A 22406-nucleotide genomic window follows, 5' to 3' on the forward strand; every position below is an offset into this window, starting at 1 on the left:
AACCGAATTAATATTTGTTTACGAACCCGAATAACTTGTATATACACAAATATCCCTGAGTATGGTTTATGTTGTGATGTTGCAACTTTTGATCGAATTGCATTAACACTAATAAATAAACAAGGGAAGCAATGTGTAATGCATATCTGGAAAATCAGCCAAAAAAATAATTTCCCTGTGACCAAAACCAAACAAAAATTTAATGAAATGGTAAATCCAATAAAATTAGAAGGGCTTAATACCACACTCAGTTGCCACGAACAACCCTCATGGATGCATGCAGGCATTTTCTGGATTGAGAAAGGCCATTGAAATTAAAAAGCCTTGGAACAGATGCAAATTACGCCCTTCTCTGTGTATGGTTATTAATCAAAAGTTTATCACATTCAAAGCTAGAAGGAAGCAGATAGTGCATTTTCCAACAATCACTTCGATACGCCAAAATCCATCTTCCCCTAGCAACTGTAGCCATCTTCAGGGAACTCAATCTCCATCCTAAGGTTTATTTACTGAAAGGTTCGGAATACATACATATATATGCAACCATCGAGGTCATCACAGCTACACATTTTGTTGCCGTTTAATACCCTTTCAAAACTCTAGCTCAGTCGTCGAAATTCTCACGATTAGTTCCTTGAGCCCTCGAATTTTTCGAGGATTCATATGTTAAACCCCACCGCCGGCTCATTATGGATTTACATTGCATTCGTTCAGAAAATGATTTTCGTGGTTTAGAAACTTCTTCCAGTACACCTTATACTAGCGAATTCCCAGCTCGAGCCAAGGTTTCATATTTCCATTATAGTGCAACACTGCAGCTTTCTTGATGCTTTGGATACTAATCCCATAGTCGTGACCAAGGCCCGATACAATCCACTCACTGTCAAGAGCGTAGATTAGGTCCTGAAAAGTAAGCATGCTTGCAAGCACGGTTGATTCCTCCTCCATGCTCATCTGTTGTCATCATAAGAACTGAAAGTCAAAGCTGAGATTTTCCGTAGTTTAGTTGTTGCAGCTCTGCATCGTTCTATGTCAAAGGAGACACGGTAGAAAAATATAAATACTTGTGGATTTAGGTTAGAGGTTGAATACAGAGTCATGCAATACTAATGTCATTTCTAAACAGTATATTGCACATGTAATTGAACTGATAAGAGAGATTATCAACGTAGGATTAACTTACATTTTTCACCAACTTCCAGTAGGTTTCAGAAATGCCTAGCTCTCTCCACCTGACCAGATCAATTACGTTCAATCCGGACATCCACGAGCATGATTTTTTGTTGAAGCTGTTTTCGCCCAAATATCTCTTCAGCTGACCCAATCTCACAGAGCAAATTTGGACAGCACCCATCACTTTCTGTCCCATGTTTAGGTTCCCGAGTGTTGACAAGTCTTGCCGGACAACAACATCATCGTCCAAAACCACGACTTTTTCCAAGTTTTTGAATATCTCAGAAAGAAGATAATGGGAATGAGAAAAAATGGATAAGTATTGTTCTATCATGCATTGCTGGTAGTTACCACTGTTGTAAAAGGAAATTCGGAACTCCAGAGGTGAGTTCAGGTGAGGTAGAGTTGTTTTATCAGAGTAATCTTGAATAAGATGATCGATATTCAGCACCTGAACTACAGCATCCCTGAATGCATTCCTGAGAAACCAGTGTTTCATTGCATAGTAATTCTGTCCATCAGTCAGCACGTGGAAAACCTGGTTCATACTGTCCTGAAATGTTGCAGGATAACCAGTCAGTCTAACCACTAGAACTCTGGCACAGAACAATGAAACGGTATCAAAGAATGACTATGACATACCATTGCATGCATAACAGTTGAGTTTATTACAACTGATGATGCAATGACGTTACCAGAGAATATAATATAGTGCTGTAATGTGGGATCAGAGTATTTTTCAGTCAGCTCTTGATCAAATGAATCGTCTCTGAAATATTCTACAGTTAATCTCATAGACAGGCAGTGATGGTTCTTGGGCATCGTCTGGACTGCAAGTCCGTAGAGGAAGGCACTCTGCTTCATGTGAAAATTAGCTTCATCCTCAGTTAGGTCAAATATTTGTCTCAATTTCTTGTCTACATTATTACAATCTGCAGTGACTGATTTGGCTTTGGCTATGGCAGCTTCCATCCTTTCTGACTTCTTTTCAATCCTGATACCAACCAGTAGAATAGACTTGGTACTGAAGCAAGAAATATGAACATTCTAGATATTCAAAAGAACACAAGATTACCGCGACCGCTATTTACTCAACCAATTACCAATCTGTCAAAAGGACAGGCTTAAAGAGAGGGGGAGAGTTTTTTTTTTATCTGGGGGGTGGGACTGCGGGACCTAAGTACATAACATTACCCACAATGATGTTGAGGTCACTCTCTGAAATCTTTAAGATCGAGAATTCATAATAACAATTTCAGGTAAACTGCCTACAGTAAAAGCTAGACTCGGAAATAAATAAAATACTAAGCTATGTTACTTCGATTCAAGCAAGAAAGTCATATACAAGTGTGTATATGACACTGGCATGTTCAATTTACCAAGTTCTTCGATGTATTTGGAAGATCCTCAAAGGGTCCCCGGAAACATGTTGGACGCAGATACTTTTCAAGAAAATGAGTCGAGTAACATATTAGAAGCTTGCTCTAGCGTGCTAAGGTTATTAACCCACCAGGAATTATAAAAAGAATTACTGAATACCAGAAGCAACATATTAAAATATTAGGTTAACAAAGATATGGCACCCAAATACTAAAAGAATGATCTAAGTGAAGTACAAGATAGAGCCCCTACTCCTGGATCAGGACAAAAGTAGCATAACGGAGAGAAAATGAACAAACAGATCTGAATGCAAATGGACAAATTCTCCATATTTTGCATCTGTGTAAAACTTAATGTCCAATTTTTACTATTTCCGGATTCAATAAAATGTCCAGTTTCCCTAAATGAAATGCATTTTCCCAATGTTTCCTTTTGGTGAAAGATGAACTTAAGGTGGCTCCTCCAGTTTTTACGACACTTGAAGGGTAAAAGTTGGAAAGGGCAATTACCTCATTCCTAAAGCTTTATGCTATAGTGGAGGTTCAATTTGAAATGGAGTACAGCATTTCATTGTAAACTATCATTTCTAGTCAGTAAATCGATCAGTATCCCCATCCTCATGGTATCATCAGACCAAGAGTAGTTGGTATTATTCATGGAATTTTATGAAGTTATCAATAATGCACCATAACTTACGATGGAGGAAGATCAGCATCTGTAATACTTCCACTAAGGACACGCTCTAGTTCTTGAATATTTTGTTTAAGTTCATGAGACAACTTGTTCTGGGCTGGCATTTTTGCAACACTGGGAAAATATGCCCTGGCTACAAAAAGCTAGTCCTTCAATTTTTTCACTGTGGAATCTTTCATGTCTTCCCTATTTTCTTCATGCCAAATGCAATAGCTCCCATATTTCAACTCACATAATCACAGATTTTCATCAACACCACGTTTCATTCCTGTTTTAAAAATATCTCTACTAATCTGTTAAAGAAAATCAAATTATTTAGAGATGTTACATGGCAGTAAAAGAATTTGCTAAATAGCACATGCAAACTTTTAGCAATATGCGTACATTTCCGTTGCCGAGTGGTTGCAGCACAACTTGAGGCGGAATTGCAAAACCTGTTGAATGTTAAAAGAAAATGTTCCAACTGAAAATTAACAAAAGGGAATGATTAATCATCCGAGGCACGGTTAACAAAGAGTTCAACCAGACCTTTCATCTGCTGACTTTTACGTGTGGCATTTGTACTGCTGGTTTCATTTCTTACTTCATGTACAAAGCGTTCAATAATATCCTAAAGTGAAAAAAAAAAGTTAAAAACAAACAAACATATAACCATAGGCTATTGCAGTATGGTTGTAAAGATCATGATCAAACTACATGCATAAGAGGTACTTTTATAAGTCTAAACATGAGTCACAAGGCACTAGGATACTTTGCACCTTAATAACATAACAAATAAAAGTTCAGTTAAGGTGCTTCATTGCTAACCGTAAAAACAGGTTAAGGTGTTTACATTAGATTACAAATTAATGGATAAAATGAGATGCTACTACAAACATGTGTTCATGCATCATAAGAGATTAAAATTAAGGGACCAACTACTAAAATGATAGAGCTACAAAAAGAGAGTGATTAATCATATCTCTTAGTCCCTAATAATTAGCAAATATACGATCCAACTACAAGTTTTTTAGTACAAAGCCAAGATAATATACTAGAAAAGCTAGATGGTAGCCGTAGGCCACATATTTTTACTTTCACACTGAACAGGTGCAGAATGTGGCAGACACTGCTACTAATGATGGTATATTTCAATTTCTGCAAATTACGAAATGAATTGAAAAGAAAAAGGGAAAAAGGAATCAAGAGAAGGGAAAATTGAAGGTTGGAGCAGAAGCCCTCTAAAGCTAGCACACTAGAAGCAAAGTACAAAACCTACTACCCTGAATTAATGTCAAATCATAGTTTTTGCTCATCAATGTTGTTTTATTTGAAATTTTCTTTTCTAGTTTCCTGCCCATTGAGAAAAAAGCTCTGAGTCGACCCTGCATATTGGGTTTCAAGAAGGTTGATAGGCCCTAATCTATGCTTTAAGCATAAGCAAGTCTCAGATACAATGATAAATATACATTTCTGTTGTTGAGATTCCATTCATGGCTTTCAATATATCTAGGTTTTTCCCCAAACCAATACATTTAATTATTTGTTTCAGTCTTGCTTAGAATTTTTGTTTAGGCATCAATAGTTATCAAGGATAAAAAAGAGCCAGTGATTAGTTTGAAATAGAAGTGTAATAAGAACAAAAATAAAAGACTCTTCACAGAGTTTCGGGTAGGTGAAATTTATATTCAAGTGAGACTTTAAAGAACTGGGATGAAGAACAATGGTAAGTAGTGACGTTACAACATCATAACAGGAGATACAAGCTCGCACAACAGTTAGAAAGTACTTTCTCTGCAGAATTCAATGAAATCATATTGTCTTTCACATTTATTTAACCCCCGTAATTTTTATTTTCTTTTAAAATAGAGAACCAAACATAAATTTATTCTATTCATAATATGACTGAATTATTGAGGTTCTTGTTCACACAGTTAAAAAGTGTGTTCATGTCACTAATTTGATACGCGATAAAATTACCAATCAAGAGATGAAAAAAAAGAAGTTATATTCTACCTTGTTTTTTCTGTCTCAAATTAACTATAAAAGGATTTAACTTCATTTTCCACACACTTCTCTTAGTGTCTTTCATGGATTACAGAACACAATATAATAATTAGTGTTATGTCAGTTCTATAAAACCAATGTATAACCCCAGAAAACCTACAGCTAACACAAAGGTATAGTTACTTTATCATCATTTTATAATTTCGTTGCAAAAACTCAAGCCTCAACACCAACCATATATGATATAGGGCAAGTGCAAGAAGAAAAGAAAAGGAAAGACACAGCATATTTCAGAAACAATACACACACAAAGGAGCGTCATGGAAAACCAACCTTTGGTAGGGTAGGTCCTAATTTTCTCTCAAGGTTATCTACATGTCTTGTACGATCCCCCTATCAAAAAAAATTCAAAGCACTAATTATAACTATTTTTTTTTCAGAAGATAATATTTGATCAGCTCATTTTCTACTTTAACTCTGATGTTTCCTTCTCTTTTGGATAAACTAATACAATTTCCATAGAATCAGGAAAACAAACTACTTACCGAAGGTGAACTGTGCTGAAGAGGCACAAATCCTGCAGGCATAGATAAAGCGCAAATGAAAATGATAAGAGATAAGCAAACGAGTAGAGCATACATGAGTGAGTACAATTAGAGATCTGGTTCGAATTGTTAAAGAAAAAGACAGTGAAATCTATATCTACAAATCCAACTCACGATCGCATACAATGACCTGATCGAAAACAGATCTAAAAGGATAAAAGATTTGATAAGGGTTACCGGAAGAGTGGAATCCATTGTGTAGGCCAAGCAAGAATCCAAGGTGAATCAGCATTGATAAAATCATAAGGAAGAGAACGCCAATTGCCAGACCTCTCCATAGCGGCTTCGCAGGACCAACTCCGCCGCCATCGCCACCTTTCATTCCTTCCTTCCCTCACCTGTAATGCTGCGATGATTATTGCTTTAATTTGGAAAATTGGACCAAAATAAAGATAATATTTACGATTTTCAGTGGAGAAGCACAGAGACGGCAAGACAACAGTTCTTTTGTTTGTTTTGTTTTTCTTCGTCAATTTTGTCGCCTCCGCTCTCTAACGACTAACGGAAACCGCTACTTTGAGATTCCAGTATCTCTGGCGGCTTTTCTCTTGATTTCTGATTGAGATTAAGCCGGTGGTGCCGCGGTTGCTGAATCCTCCTCAGTCTCGTGAACTCATCGTATTAGTTTAGTACTAAGTGTACTGTATGTGGCCCAAATAGCATCGAGTTAAGAGAACAGATAGTCACTGCAGCAAAGAGACGGCACCCAACGCCAAACGGCAACGGAACTAGTTTTACGTGGGAGATTTACATTACCACATTTCCCACCATTATCTCCCTTTTATAATTTATATTTGATGGCGGTGTCATCATGCACAATCCTCTAATTTAAAATTTGTATTTATATAAATTAATTTTCATAAAATTTATTTTACGTAAATTATTATCTGTAAATTAATTATAGTGTATCAAATAATAGTGAAAATGATTTATACAATATCTTCAAAACATCGTAAAATATTTTATAGAATAAATTTGGGAATAAAATTAGGAGATTGAAAAGTTTAGGGACTAATTTAGAAAGAAGTCATAGTTTAGGGATGAAATTAAAATGTTCAAAAGTTTAAGGACATTTAGAGTGAGAGTTATAGTTTAAGGACATATGATGTAGTTAACTCAATAATTAATTGAAAGTTGAAAGGTTAGATTGATGAAAATTAGAAAGAGTTAAAAATGAAAATTTCATTAAAGTAAAGAGGTTAATACATGTACTAAGCCTTTAAAAAATCATTTACCGAACTTAATTCGATTAATATCATTAAAAAATTATGTATTCAAAAATATTTAATTATAATTATTTTTTGAAAAATCATATATTATTTAAGTATTGTATAAAAAGAGTTTGGTTTAATATAAAAATCACATTTGAATTTGATAATAGTTCTTAAAGTGGTATTTGAATTTGAATTTTTATTTTTTATCTGTTTAGTACCTAAACTTGGCAATATCTCTCAAAGTGGTATATATAACCAATTTTTTGTTTTTTGCACCACTTAATATTGGAACTTAAAAAAACTTCTTAATTTGTTATATTAAGGGTTTAAAACATAAATTTATGTATCTTTTGACTCCTGACATTGACCATTGATTTTTTTCTACAATTTGGCCCCTGACTTTGACATTGATATGCAATTTGATCCTATCTACTTTTTGTACAATTTTAGAATACTGATTAAAATTTTTATTTATAAATTAAAAATGATCTAAAGTGTTAAGATTTCAAATGTAAATTGCACCTAACAAAAAAGTTGGGGCAAATTGTTGTTTAAAGCCAAAACCAGGGTTCAAATTGCTCCGAAAAAGAATCAATGGCCAAATTATAGATCAAAACCAAAGTCGTGGGGTAAAAGATACATTAACCCTTTAAAATAAACAGAATGTTATATTGTTCTATTGTATGCTTTACGTCGCAAGGCCAGCCTTAAACGTATGTTACTGAATGTGTCGGCTACGGTAAACAGTATTTTCCCTCTCCACAGATAACATTCATCTGTACCAGTTATCGGAACAACAACATTGCGGCCAATTTGGCCATCTTTTATCTCTAGTTCAAAAGTGTACCGTGTATGATTCGAAACAAAATGAATAACAGATAGCGTATGAAAAAAATGCATCTTCTCTACGAGCCCGAGCTTCAGGTGTTGTTAACCAGGTCAGCACCACTAACATACCTAGCAACAAATGATACTAACCGGAATGGAGCACCAATCAGAGGAGCATCGGTGAGTGGCACAGCGTTTTCTTCACCAACACTGCCCCGGGATTCCAAATTCCTTACATCAGTATCATCGAGAGGAATTTGCACGATTTCTCCTGAGTCCTCAGATTCTACATTGCGTGGAAGAGGAGCAGTAGGTTGCTCATCCACATTCTCATGTTCGATTTCGCCATTCGTAATTGGAGAAGCTTCTGCAGAATCCAACTTTGGATACAATATAGAGCCATTCTCGAGGAATTGCGGTACAGAATTAGGCATCTCAATGACCTTAGAATGTCCTCCTGCCTTGCTTTGTTGATCAAGCTTAACATACAACTCATTCACCTGCAACCGAGTTGCTAAATTCACATGGATATTAGTCCTAAAAAGAAAACTAATAGCAAAAGATAAATCAGTGTATGTTGCAGGCCAAACAGCACCTTCTCAACAAGCTCGGCATTCTCCATGACCAGTTTTTCGACAAGCACACTTGCTGCTTCAATCTGAGACTTAAGATCCTCGTAGCCAGAACCTTGCTACATTAGAGAAAACTAGTCAGCTAGATTGCGCTGTCGAACTAAATTTCTTCAAAGACATAACTCCAAACATTATAACCTTTAACTGCTAAGTAATTAATCGCTTAAATGTTTTCGTATTTCCAAATTTTGATCAACTTTTGGCAGAACCACAGAGGAAACCTCCACAACAACAAACATGGAGCCAAATCCATCTCATGAATCCTCATATAGGGTGAAACTAGATACATTTGCTTCAACTAGAAACAGAATTGCCAAGACACTAGAGAAAAGGGGAGCAAACCTTGTTATTGCCTTCAAATGGGGGAACGGATAAAATGTTCCTCTTGAGGTTTTGTATATGTAACTGCATGCTAGATATATTTTCGGTAAGCTGCTGATTTTCTCGTGAAAGCTTGCTCTTGGACTCTTCCAACTCAATCACCTGCCAAGCTTTGTTTCAATATCCACATCAGAATAAAAAGAGTTGCACTGCAAAAAATGGTTGACTTATCTGCAGCCCATAGTAGTCTATTCTAACAATTGAGAATAAACTTATATGAGTAGTGTCAAGCAAATAGAGGATTAATCATGCTATCGAGTCCAATAACCAGTAAAAGGAAAAAAGAAGCCATTAAAGCACGTGGGTGAAAATACTGTACCTGCATTTTTAGTCTTGTAATATCACGATTAAGGCTAGAAATCGATTGTTTGGTGGAATTCTGTAAACAGTGAATAATTAAAATAAGAACAACAGAGTAGACTATTATGTTCTAATGGTGCAGATGCAGATGAGGATTAAGAGGAATGAACTTCTGTTGCAAACAAAAGAACCTAGAAAAGGATTCAAAAAGGAAATTGTGTAAAAAGAGTTTGACACGGTTCATACTTCAATCATTTGTCACCACAAGTTGCTTAACACTCGGTAAATTACGTATCGGTTACTAGTGTTCCAAATCGCAATTCGCTTGTGATCCAATTCGTTCACTTCAGCAATCCTCTTTAGTTTTTAAAGACTAGTCAACTGCTCAATTCTAAAGGTCCACAATAAGAGCTGGTCAAACACTTCATGACCGACTGAGATTGTTTAGACAACTTATGCTTTTCCAGTGGCAGCCCAGTTCCTTGATATGTTTTTCTTATTATTGGTTTTCGATAAATTATTCAGAAATAGTCATTGCATGATTAATTTGATTCCAATTTTTTTTTTAAATTTTATATTAAATATTATTGGTTATTAGATAGTATTTCGTTTATTATTAAATTTATGAAAATTAGTTATTTTATCTGTAAATTGCATAAGTTTATATTAATTTCAATTAAATTAAAATATATATTATATAATATAAAAAAAGTATTGCGTTTCAATAAGCCGTATCTCGTTCCTACTAAACAAACCGAAGAAGACTATTCCTATCGAATTACGTACCAAACAAATAGCACTTTACGTTCCGGTTTTCGTTCCTCGTACCGGACCGATCCGCATTCCAGGTAACATAGGTTCAATCCAATCTCAAGTATAGAATCCAATTAGATCCCAGGAAAACCATTAATGCGGATCACACAAAAGCCTTGACACGGTATATAATCTAATTAGATCCCAGGCTCTTACTTAGATCACCATCTCCCAATAAAATGCATTATTGACAAATATTATAAGAGCAAAGTCTACTACCTCTGTCAGAATCCAATTCTCTTTCTCCAGCTGTCTAACATTTTCTTCCAAGTTTGCCTGCACGAATGAACCAACCTTTTTTAAGATCTCAATCACAAAGTTGTAGGAATGACTATGCAGAGAAATGCATATACCCACAAAAGATTCAAAAAATAAAAGACAGGTATAAAACTGTAGATTGTAGATAAGATTTATTTTATTTTGTTAGTTAGTTTAGGATAAATCTTCTAGTTTATCTCTAATTTAAATGTTAAATTTTAAATAAGTTTGAATTAGGATAGACTCCTTGTACAAAAGTGGTCTATAAAAGGATAAGGACTCTCTTTCTTTTCCGTAGCCCAGAATTCTATTTCCCCAAAACTACAAAAACAACTACTATTAGAAAATTTACCCATTTCAGATCCAGAGCAGCTTTTTCGTCCAGCAAGTGACTGATTTTCTCTTCAAAGCTGGCCTGCAAGTTGATGACAATAAATTATCAAATACATCCCAAAATATCCAAAAATCCTCACAAACAATGGCAATAAAGATTCAGACAAAGAAAATTGCTTTATTGGAAGTTTATTTGTCATTAAAGGATAAAGGTGAATACGGGAAAAAAGATTTTGAAAGATGTCGTCCTTAAGTAATAATCTATCAACCTAAATTACCTTTTCTTGAAACCAGGATTCTTTTTCATTCTGTAGTCCTACGACATTCATCCCTAAACTAGCCTGTAGATCGTCTCGTTAGATATAGCAGTTGCCAAGAGAGAAAGGATTACAAGAAAGGAAATAAGAACATTTAACTAAAAGTCGGGAAATCGTTAGCCTTCTACCCAAAAATATGCATGTCTGAATACACGTTAACGTTAGAATGTTCTATATTGTACCCTAAAAAAGGGGAAGAAACTTCAGTATGTTACCACTTTCTGCATCTGTGATCCACTTTCATGTTGTAATTGTTGGATTGCCTCTTCTAAAGAAGCCTGCAAGAAGACAAAGGATTACTTTGTGCTTCAAGATAGAGAAGTTAAAACTACAACAGAATATATTTTGCATAAAGATTTCTAGATAGAAAAAAGGTAAAGTCATCCTTTATGTATGAAATGTTCACAGAATTTTAGCCGCTAAAACCTGCATTACCTCTTTCCTTAGGTGCGAATCATTTCTATGTTGTAAATTCTGGATTGTCTCTTCTAAGAAAACCTAAAAGAAGAAAGAGACTCACTCATACTTCACAGAAAGGGGGGGGGTCACAAAAAATATCATAACATAATCAAACTACACAGCAATTTTCTTTTACACACACACATAGAGATGAGTGCAATTTCAGAGAACAGTTTTCAGTTGATACATACAATTACATTCGTAACACATTACCTCTTTCTTTAGGTGGGAATCAAATTCATTTCTTAACTGCTTGATTGTCTCTTCTAAGGTAGCCTATACAAAAATAAAAGAGAGGGACATCATAAAACAAATGAAAGAAAAAAGGAAAATATCTCCTCCAAGATAACCTCAAATTAACCTCTTTCTGACGGTGTGATTCATTTTCATGTTGCAAGTGTTGAATTCTCTCTTGCAAAGTAGCCTGTAGAAATGTGAAAGGGTAGCCTGTGTTATGGATGACAATCAAAATCAAGGCAAAGACACAAATGAAACATGCAGTGCAAATAAAAAGAAATTACATGCTTGTCTATTACCACAAATATATGACTCAACATTACCTCTTTCTGTACATGTAGTTCATTCTCTTTTCGTAGCTAGTTAATCATCTCTTCCGCGGAGTTCTATTAAGAAGAAAACAATATATCACCACACACACCATCCTATTTTTCTTTAGGATTATGTCATGATCTATGCTCAATATATCACAACATTACAACTCCTAATGATAAAGAAGACTATGTAATGACAATCAAACATGAGTTCACAATAGTAATGCCACAAAATATCAATATTCCTAGCAAATTTGCAATCTCAATTTTGAATATAAATTAAATAGCAACAGAAATGAAATTTGAACTATCATTTTCAATTCGTAATAAGAAAAAGGAAAAAAAAAGAATTGCGGATTATAATCAATGGCGGATCGTATTAACTAATACGAAGAGCAAAAAGAAGATTCACTAACGGCAAGAGCTCCATTAAGATGATGACTATCCAGAACCAGAGCATTGTTGCCGCTGCTCTGGCCATTTCTGACATTATTACTTTGAATCTGATCTGCATCTTCTTCGGTGGTTTTGCCCTGATTGTTCTTCTTTTTGTTTCTCTTCTTCTTCTTCTCTTCTTCTTCATCTCTTCTTCCATATTCCCTATCAGATTCAATCCAACGAAGAGAAAATATTAAGTGTTTTTGGGAATTCTTTTTTTAAAAAATTATTACAAAGGATGTTGAAATTCGACAGGGGAATTTTTTTTTTTGGATAATTAGGAAATTCTTTTGTTTTCACTCCTTTAGGGGTTTTGTTGGGACCGATAACTCGTTTAGGGATTTCAATCGCGCTTTACAAAAATTATATTTTTGGGTAAATTATACTAAATGGTCACTAACTATTCTTAATTGACATTTTTATCATTTAAGTTTTATAAACTACAAAATAGTCATTATACTTATCAAATTATTATGAAATGGTCACCGTATATGATAAATTTAGAGATAATTTTATAATAGTTTGATAAATTTAATGATTTTTACAACTCTTTAGGAAGTTTAATGACTATTTATAATATTTATCAAATATTTTTTAGGGTAAACAATTTATTTAGTCACTCGACTATTTTTCTTCGATATCATACCTAAAGTTACATTTTTGTTCTGTTTTAATCATCTGTTGTTAAAAAAACAAAACTACTAACGTGATAATTTTTTTAATGATGATTACCTTATGATGACAGGTCAGCATCACCATTAATTTTTTAACAATGGGTGACCAAAACAGAACTAAAATGTAACTTTAGATATGATTTTGAAAAATAATAATTAAACAACCAAACTGAGTGACTGAATACATACATAATTTACTCTTTTCTAATGTGACTATTAGCTTAAAAGTCAAATAATAATTCAAATATAACACGAGATACATTTAAATAATATTGATCAAATTTTAAATTTATATATTATTATATGGACAAATATTTTATGTGTTAAAAAATAAATAACTATACTAAAATTGTAATATTACAATATATTTTTATAATACTTTATATATAAATTGTAAGACTTCGGAATTTAGTGATTAAAGTATAATAATTGAATAGTTTGATTACTTATTTGAAAATAATTCCTAAAGGGTTATTAGTAATTATTAAAAGAATTAAAGGGCAAAATGATCATTTGACTTGGAAATGATAAGATAATGATATATATGGGGATAAGGTTGAGATATTTCTCCAGAAATCTCTTCATTCCTTCATTCCTCTTCTTCTTATTCTTCTTCTTCATACGTGAAAGAGAGCCAAGCAAAGGAAAGTTTTCTGATTTGTTGATTATTTGTTGATTTTAAGTATGGGTTTTGATCATTAGATGATAAATAAGCTTAATGAAAGCTTAAGTTATCTTAAAATCAAAAAATAAAGGAGTTAGGAAGATTAAAGATTTGGAGTTCTTGAGTGAAATCTTGAAATAGAGTTTATAATAAGAATTGAAAGTTGGATTTGACTTTTCATCAACCTAATTAAGGAATATGGAGTATTAGAATTTGATTTAAAACATGTTAAAATTTGGGTATGGTTCTTAAAGTTCATAAAGAGGAGAGGATATTAAGGTTAAAGATGAGATAAATAGATATAAATGAGTTTAAGCATGCATATGTAAGTTAAGAACATGAAAGGAGTTGTATATGAAGAAATTCAGTGAAGAGTTGATGAACCTTCGAGTGAAAAAGCTTGTTTTGGGTAGAGTGTATCGGTACCCTACGTATGTGTACTGATACCCTCTTGAATGAAAAATCACATAATGCAATAAGAGCATCGATACCCTAAGGAGTGTATTGATACCCCTAAAGGAAAAAGTGAATATTGGTCTATTAAATTCGTTTAAGTTAATAACATCGAAGTATAAGGTTTAGGCTTCTGATAATCGTCTCGAAATTTATGTTTATGTAGATATCGAGCCTAAACGAGTTCCAAAACAAGGGATAAGTAAGATAGATTGAGGGAAAGGTAAGAAGATATAGGTGAGTGCATACTATAAGTATAGTACAATGGAATAAGATTTGTGATAAGTCTAATTCCTATGTTGATTTTCATAGTACAATAGTTATGAACATGCATACATGATAATTATTATGATACATGCATAAGATATATATGTTCATATGATTTGATAAACGATATATATGAATAGATTCAAATGCACATGTGATATAATATGTGATATGAGAATATGACATGAGATAAGCGATATGAGCTATGTGATCACCAGAGAAATGACATGAGTACGTGAACATATGAAACATAAGAATAATGTCCATGGTATATGATATGAGAGCTATAGGTATAGTTGGCATGCCAAGAGTCGAGGGTTCTACGTGGTCATTCGGGACATATACAGAGGTCATTCGGGATAAATACATAGGTCCTTTGGGACAAATTTCATATGCCCCTAGTGGGACCCTATACGAGCTGTGGTGACAACAATAGTGCACAACCTCAATGTACTCTAATACCTTGAGTTATCAGTAATGTACATGGGCTAAACAAAGAGATAATAATAAACATAGTACTTGTTAAGTATATGCTTTTGTGATATGAATTGTATTATATGATTTATATGATGATGTGTGTATTGTTTGAATGAGTCATATGTTGATAAAAATGTTAAATATAAGAAAATATGACTAAAGGATATAAATGATAATAATATGGATAGTGGAATAAAATCAATGATAGAAATAATGTGTGATGTGTATAGGTGTACTTATATTATATATAATCTTATAATGTTTTGTGTGACATCATGAGATGATATGTCCATACATGTTTAAATATTTAGAGTTTCTCTGTAGCACTCTAGAAAATTTTTAACATCGATATTGTTCACTGTACTATTCATCACTGTTCATAATATTTAAACAGTATCGGTACTATTCATGTCGTATAGTGCTATTCATAAAAACATTTTATCTTAAATTTGTTATAATGAAACATAATTCAACGGTATATTATCGTATTTTCTTAATATAAGTCCAAATGTTTTGATATTTTGTAAGAATATTATTTTAAAAAGTCAATGTGACATCTCGAATTCGTATCTGGGTTGGGTATAGGTTGGGGTGTTACATTTAACGGTATCAGAGCTACGATTTAATCGATTCTCGGAATAAATCGAAGTCTAGAGTGTCTTATAATGCATACATGCCAACAAAATAGTGAAAACTTCTGATCTGATAGAATAGTAAGTATGATATGTTACTAATAGAATAATATGGTTGTGTCTTATAGATGTCCAGTCATGATAGTTCTAGAAGTAAAGCGGGAGAAGATAGGCACGCTGAAAGCAGTAATTCACCTGCCTTGGACAGGCAAAGTGAAGAACATGCACCTTCTAGAGTGCCTGTAGCTGATCAAGATGTGTTCTTTAGAACGTTAGATACGGTATTGACACGTTTCCAACTTCCTGCTTCATCAACTCCCAGAGTAAATGTAGAAAAGGAGTTGAGAGGATTGGAAGCTCTCGAATTTAAGAGAGAAGCTTAAGAAGGTCCGGTTGCAGCGGATCTTTGGCTAAATGATTTGAAAATCATGCTAGATGGTCTCCATTGCTCTGAAGTGAAGAAGCTGGATGGAGTTGTGTCTTTACTTAGAGGAAAAGCTAGAATATGGTGGACGAATGTCACCATGAGGATGTCAAGTGATCAAGTAACTTGGTTTCTGTTCTTGGAAAAGTTTAAGCAAAAATACATTGGAGATCAATTCATCAGGCAAATGAAGCAAGAGTTTATGAATTTGAAACAGATGAATCGATCCATATACGAATATGAATGTGAATTTAATAAGCTGAGTCGGTTTGCTTCGGAGCTTGTGACTACAGAAAAAGATGCGTGTGAATGGTTTGTGGAGGGCTTACGCCCAAGGTTGAAAGAAATGTTGATCGTTCTGAACTTGTCCTCATTTCAAGAGGTAGTAAATCGTGTTAAAGCTTTAGAGAGAGTTCAGAATGAAAGTTTTAGGGATCAAAGAACCCAACCATATAAAAGAATTGGGGCTTCATTAAGTTTTGCACTACCCAATAGAGGTAAAGATTCTGGTTTCTGATCTCAAACACAATCAGAGTCGATGGCATTCTCTACTGGAGTACTAAATTAGATGAGAGCTAGACAGACTCAATCAGTAGGGTCTAGTGTTGGGGAAGCAAATCAGAGTCAAATTAGATAATGTGAAATATGTGGAATAAGCCATAGTGGAATGTGTAGAGTAGTTACCAGAGCTTGCTTCCGATGTGGTAAAGTAGGACATTTCATGAGAGATTATCCATTGAGGACAGGAGAACCAATACAGTTGGAGCAATCTGCTTCGATGTCTCAGAGATGATGAGGTAGAGGAAGAGGAAGAGGCATAAGTCAACCTGAATCCTCTACTCAACAGGAAATACGCTCCACTTCTTGAGTGTATAATATCAATACCAATGAAGATTTTGATGATCCAGAGATAATAGCAGGTACATTTCTAATGTATAATAAATATGTTATGAAATTGTTTGATTTGGGCTTGCATATTCATATATTAGTAGTAAATTGGTAAAAGAATTGAGAATTCAATTAGAAGTTATTTATAGTGATGTGGCAGTGACAAATCTATTAGGGCACAGTGGTTGGATAAATAAGATATATTGAAAGTGTTCCATTAGAATTCAGAGAATTGAATTTCCTGCTAAGTTGATGAAATTATTATTCAATGGATTTGAAGTAAGATTGGAAATGAACCAGTTATATAATTAGCATACAAATGCCAATTGTAGATTGAAAAGAGTAAAGCTAATCATTTCAGACGGATTAGAAATTTCAGTATTAGAAGATCTTTATCGTTCGAAAATAGAGTAGTTCCTTTGTTGCACTGATAAGATAAAGTAAAGGGGTTGGATGTTAATTGGAGAATATTAAAAGATCAAATGATGGAGAATATTGTTTTGGAAGAGTTTAAGAATATGTACATCAGTGATCAATTTATAAGACAAAGGTAGATGAAATGGTTGAATCTGAACAATGGAAATTATATGGTGTATGAGAACGAACGTGAATTTGATAAGTTAAGTAAACTATTATGAGGATAATTTAAATTGGAAATTATGTATATGATTGGTTGATTAAGGGCTTGTGCCCTAGATTTAATAGTTGTTTATTGATTAGTTGTAATGGTAAGGAGATATAATTATAATATGTGAAAAGGATATAAAGCTAAGTTAATCAAGTATGATGTGGATTTGGATTTGTGTATTCAAAGGAAATTAAAGGTAGTAGTAGATAGAATAAAGATTTTGTATAAGAACAAGATTGTTGGGCAATTCATATGGATTATAAGAGTTATGAAGAGGGAATAAAGAGATGTAATCAGAGATAAGTAAAAGTGATACGAAAAGAATAGAAAAACATGGGTGAAAGATATGGTTCAGTTATGTAATAAGGAGATTTTGATTATGAAAGGATAAATGGATAAATAAATAAAAAGGATTGAATTTAAAGAATCATATATGATAAAGGTTCTATGGAAGTGTAGATGATAAGTTCGATATAGAAGTAAGAAAAGTGTGCAAGGTGATGTGAAAAGATTGTTTGATTTCGTAAAGTATATGTTTTATCACATTTAAAGAAGATTTAAAGTTATGTTCTTGGTCAAATGATGATGTAATAAGAGTTTGATCATTATTATAAGGTAATTAGAGATGGATTTATGATGTTAAGTGACTAAAATGGATACTACTGTCTACATGATGAGTGACATTATATGGATTTTAGAAAGGTCAAAGGAAAATGCAGAATTGAAGGAGAAAAAAAACATAAATGGATTGGGTTCTTTGGAAATTGATGGCAAATCATTGATTATAAATTGCGAAGGGATAAAGTTGAGAAAGCAACATAAGAACATTAAATATATGTTCTTATTGGTATGTACAATGAAAATTCTAGGATGAATTTTCTTAAAAGGATGGGAGATTTGTAACATCCTCAATACCGGGTTAGTGACTAAATTGTAAGACTTCGGAATTTGGTGATTAAAGTTGAATAATTGAATAGTTTGATGACTTATTTGAAAATAATTCCTGAAGGGTTATTAGTAATTATTAAAAGAATTAAAGGAAAAAATAGTCATTTGACTTGGAAATGATAAGATAATGATATATATGGGGATAAGGTTGAGAGATTTCTCCAGAAATCTCTTCCTTCTTCTTCTTCTTCATACGTGAGAGAGAGCCATGCAAAGGTAAGTTTTCTGATTTGTTGATTTTAAGTTTGTGTTTTGATCATTAGATGATAACTAAGCTTAAGGAAAACTTAAGTTATCTTAAAATCAAAAGATAAAGGAGTTAGGGAAGATTAAAGATTTGGAGTTCTTGAGTGAAATCTTGAAATAGAGTTTATAATAAGAATTGAAAGTTGGATTTGACTTGTCATCAACCTAATTAAGGAATATGAAGTATTAGAATTAGATTTAAAACATGTTAAAAATTGGGTATGATTCTTGAAGTTCATAAAGAGGAGATGATATTAAGGTTAAAGATGAGATAAATGGATATAAATGAGTTTAAGCATGTATATGTAAGTTAAGAACATGAAAGGAGTTGTATATGAGGAAATTCAGTGAAGGGTTGATGAACCTTCGGGTGAAAAAACTTGTTTTGGGCAGAGTGTATCGGTACCCTACGTATGTGTACCGATACCCTCTTGAATGAAAAATCACATAATGCAATAAGGGTATCGATACCCTAAGGAGTGTATTGATACCCCATAAAGGAAAAAGTGAATATTGGCCTGTTAAATTCGTTTAAGTTAATAGCATCGAAGTATAAGGTTTAAGCTTCTGATAATCGTCTCGGAATTTATGTTTATGTAGATATCGAACCTAAACGAGTTCCAGAACAAGGGACAAGTAAGATGGATCGAGGGAAAGGCAAGGAGATATAGGTGAGTGTATACTATAAGTATAGTACAATGGAATAAGATTTGTAATAAGTCTAATTCCTATGTTAATTTTCATAGTACAATAGTTATGAACATGCATACATGATAATTATTATGATACATACATAAGATATATATGTTCATATGATTTGATAAGCGATATATATGAATAGATTCAAATGCACATGTGATATAATATGTGATATGAGAATATGACATGAGATAAACGATATGATCTATGTAATCACCAGAGAAATGACATGAGTACGTGAACATATGAAACATAAGAATAATGCCCATGGTATATGATATGAGAGCTATAGGTATAGTTGGCATGCCAAGAGTCGAGGGTTCTACGTGGTCCTTCGGGACAAATCATAGGTCATTTGGGACAAATTTCATATGCCCCTAGTAGGACCCATACGAGCTGTGGTGACAACAATAATGCACAACCTCAATGTACTTTAATACCTTGAGTTCTCGGTAATGTACATGGGCCTATAAAATGTTATCAAAGGTAATTACATTATTATTGTTATATGTTACCATGTTATTATCGTTTACATTGAATTATATGTGACATGACTGAATGGATAAATTGCATGTTCATATTCATAAGGAATGCATCATTATTATATTTATATGCCTCAATATGTCTATGACTTAGCGTGTAAGTGATTTACACGTAGGTACTGAGAATCAGGAGGATCAAAGCTAAGTTCAAAGGAACAACATATCTCTGCTCAAAGATCAGGTCAGAAGTAAATTACACAATATGCCTTATTATGTGATAAATAGGTTGGCATGTAAACAAAGTCGATAAATTAAGTATGTGTGCTCTGATCGAGTTTTGGGAAGGTTTTAAATGTATTTATGTAAATGGTAAATGTATAGTTATGAAAGTTTTAATTTTATGAGTTTTATATAAGTGGACCGAAATTACTGTAGCAAGGGTATCGGTACACTGTAGCAGGGTATCGATACCCCTGTAGCATTCTGGAAAATTTTGAACATTGGTACTGTTCACGATACTGTTGATCATTGTTCATAAAAACATTTTTATCTTAAATTTGTTATAATGAAACATAATTCAACGGTATATTATTGTATTTTTTAATATAAGTCCAAATGTTTTGATAATTTGTAAGAATATCATTTTAAAAAGTCAATGTGACATCTCGGATTTGTATCCGGGTCGGATACGGGTTGAGGTGTTACATAAATTATCTTTTTTATTAAAAAAATATATAAATTATCTTCGTGACAAGTGAAATAAAATAAGTCTATGTGGCATTGGATTGCACTTGAGCTATATTAATTAATAAAGTAAAATCACGTATCAATAAGTAGTAATATTCGTTTCAACAATTCTTACGGAGAAGAGAAAAAGAATTTTATTTAGTATCAACTAAGAAGTTTTACCCAATAAGTTTTACCCAATAATCTAGAGATTATTGACACTAACAAGTAATAATATAAATGTCACAATTTCTTATAAAGAAAGGTAATAATTAAAATAAATAAATAAAAACTTGTAAAAGTAACTGAAATTCTAAAATTAAACTTATTAATATAAGTTAAAAAATGACAGAAATTGATTATAACAGAAAATTTTATCAATAGCGTAACTTTTCAGATTGGACAAAATAACCTTATTTATAACATTTTAGGTTGTAAGCCCTAAACTTTCCGCAATATAACTCTTCGATTGTAATTGATAATATTATAAATTTGTATAACATTTTAGGTTAAAAATTATAATGTATTAGGATGAAAACCATCTTGAATTAACCTTAATCAGATTGCTGTACAGTATAACTATCCGTAAAATTAGTGACTAAATTTGTAAAAACAATAGTTATATGAATAAATTAGAAAATCAATAATAGTTAAATGGCCAACGGGTGTTTTACCCTAAAGGCCATTGAGTTTGAAGCGTCGGTGGTAGAGACATGTCAGATGTCACCGCGATTTAGCGATTGAACTTTGAAGTGCAAAATCAAGGGATTGCGGGTGGAAAAGGTGCGGTTGTAGAGAGAAGAGAGGGCTCCGTTCTCTCTTTTCACCGCTATTCTCGACTCATCTCTAACACCATCAATTTCTCCCAGGAATTTTTATCATTTTTTTTACATTTCCTTCTCTATCTTCAAGCTTTTTTTTTTGCTGTTAATGCCATATATTGTCATTTATGACATGGGATTTTTGTTGTTGTGATTTTATTTAATTTTTTTTATCGAATTCCTGGTAGATTCATTGTGTTCTCGTCTGTTCAAGCGTCATGGCTTCGAAGCGGATTTTGAAGGAACTCAAGGATCTGCAGAAGGATCCACCCACTTCTTGCAGTGCAGGTACAATCTCTTTTTCAATATAATTTCACTGATCCTTTATTTTCTCCAGTTTGGTTATCTTCCTATGGCTCAGATTTATGGGCTGTGTTATAGGTTGTGTGTGATCAGACTACCCTTTCATTTTCCCCCAGTTGCGTCGTTGGTTTTAGCTTATGAATGAATCGATTAAATTCCAAATCTGGGTTCTTCTTTCTGAAACTTATTTGATTGTAATGCGATCAGGAAGCTTTTCTGTTGTTCTTAGACCATTATGGTGAAATTGTTTCTTTCCATCTGGTTAGAAAATAGAGATGGCGTTGATTCTTGCGTATAGTTAAGTGGTGTGCCCATGTTTGTGAATTATTGTTGTTGATGGATCTTCCGACTCCTGGGGTGTGCTTGAACAAATTGTTCGATAAATTATTCATGATAACATTCGTTTATTAAGCTAAATAAATGAATACGAATGAAGTTTTTTTTGTTCCTTTAATAAATAAACAAACACGAATAGAGTGTGTTTAATTCGTTTATATTCACGAACAAACTCGTTTATTGGTTGGTTTATGAGCTCATTTACCCAGTTCTTATTTTTCTCTTATTTTTTTATAATTTAAATGTTGAAGATATAGAGTAAATCGAATATAAACTGAATTTTGAAGTTCAAACTGTGAAGCCTATGGAACTTAAGAAATAGTGGCATAATTTCAACATTATTTTTGCTTTCAAATAAAAAGTTAAAAAGAGGGTTG

General features: G+C 33.1%; 3 protein-coding genes, 1 long non-coding RNA gene and 1 pseudogene across 4 annotated transcripts in view; 1 reads left to right on the plus strand and 4 right to left on the minus strand.

Moving 5' to 3' along the window:
• Positions 1 to 165: 165 nt before the first annotated feature.
• LOC120192002 lies at positions 166 to 6460 on the minus strand (annotated as a pseudogene).
• Positions 5170 to 22406, minus strand: part of LOC120192001 (receptor-like protein kinase FERONIA) — a 25541-nt gene continuing 8304 nt past the window's right edge. Inside the window, exons 2-3 of the mRNA XM_039194849.1 lie at positions 6655 to 6660; positions 5170 to 5180 (exon numbers count right to left, since the gene is read on the minus strand). The gene's annotated coding sequence lies outside the window, so the exon portion shown is untranslated. The remainder of the gene's footprint in view (positions 5181 to 6654; positions 6661 to 22406) is intronic.
• LOC120192117 (spindle pole body component 110-like) lies at positions 7805 to 12404 on the minus strand. The gene is made up of 13 exons (XM_039194955.1): positions 12336 to 12404; positions 11933 to 11968; positions 11734 to 11796; positions 11586 to 11648; positions 11349 to 11411; positions 11129 to 11191; positions 10875 to 10937; positions 10616 to 10678; positions 10225 to 10281; positions 9212 to 9271; positions 8854 to 8994; positions 8475 to 8570; positions 7805 to 8379 (listed from the first exon to the last, which is right to left on the minus strand). Exons 1-13 carry the CDS (start codon positions 12402 to 12404, stop codon positions 7972 to 7974), a joined length of 1245 nt encoding a protein of 414 aa, XP_039050886.1. The 3' UTR covers positions 7805 to 7971.
• Positions 21316 to 22406, minus strand: part of LOC120192004 (transcription elongation factor TFIIS-like) — a 13352-nt gene continuing 12261 nt past the window's right edge. Inside the window, exon 3 of the transcript XR_005522750.1 lies at positions 21316 to 21325. The gene's annotated coding sequence lies outside the window, so the exon portion shown is untranslated. The remainder of the gene's footprint in view (positions 21326 to 22406) is intronic.
• The window catches only part of LOC120192005, a 2187-nt gene continuing 1111 nt past the window's right edge, over positions 21331 to 22406 (plus strand). The window contains exon 1 of the long non-coding RNA XR_005522751.1: positions 21331 to 21678. This is a non-coding gene — a long non-coding RNA (uncharacterized LOC120192005). The remainder of the gene's footprint in view (positions 21679 to 22406) is intronic.

The sequence above is a fragment of the Hibiscus syriacus genome, unplaced genomic scaffold (assembly GCF_006381635.1).
Source record: "Hibiscus syriacus cultivar Baekdansim isolate YM2019G1 unplaced genomic scaffold, ASM638163v2 tig00116971_pilon, whole genome shotgun sequence".
In the NCBI taxonomy this organism is placed as follows: Eukaryota; Viridiplantae; Streptophyta; class Magnoliopsida; order Malvales; family Malvaceae; genus Hibiscus; species Hibiscus syriacus.

Coding starts and splice junctions, on each gene's coding strand:
- LOC120192117 (XM_039194955.1), bottom strand. CDS start 12,404: ATGGCCAGAGCAGCGGCAACAATGCTCTGGTTCTGGATAGTCATCATC. Junction 11,969..12,335: donor TAATGGAGCTCTTGCCGTTA/GTGAATCTTCTT, acceptor ATGATTAACTAG/CTACGAAAAGAGAATGAACT. Junction 11,649..11,733: donor AATCACACCGTCAGAAAGAG/GTTAATTTGAGG, acceptor ATTTTTGTATAG/GCTACCTTAGAAGAGACAAT.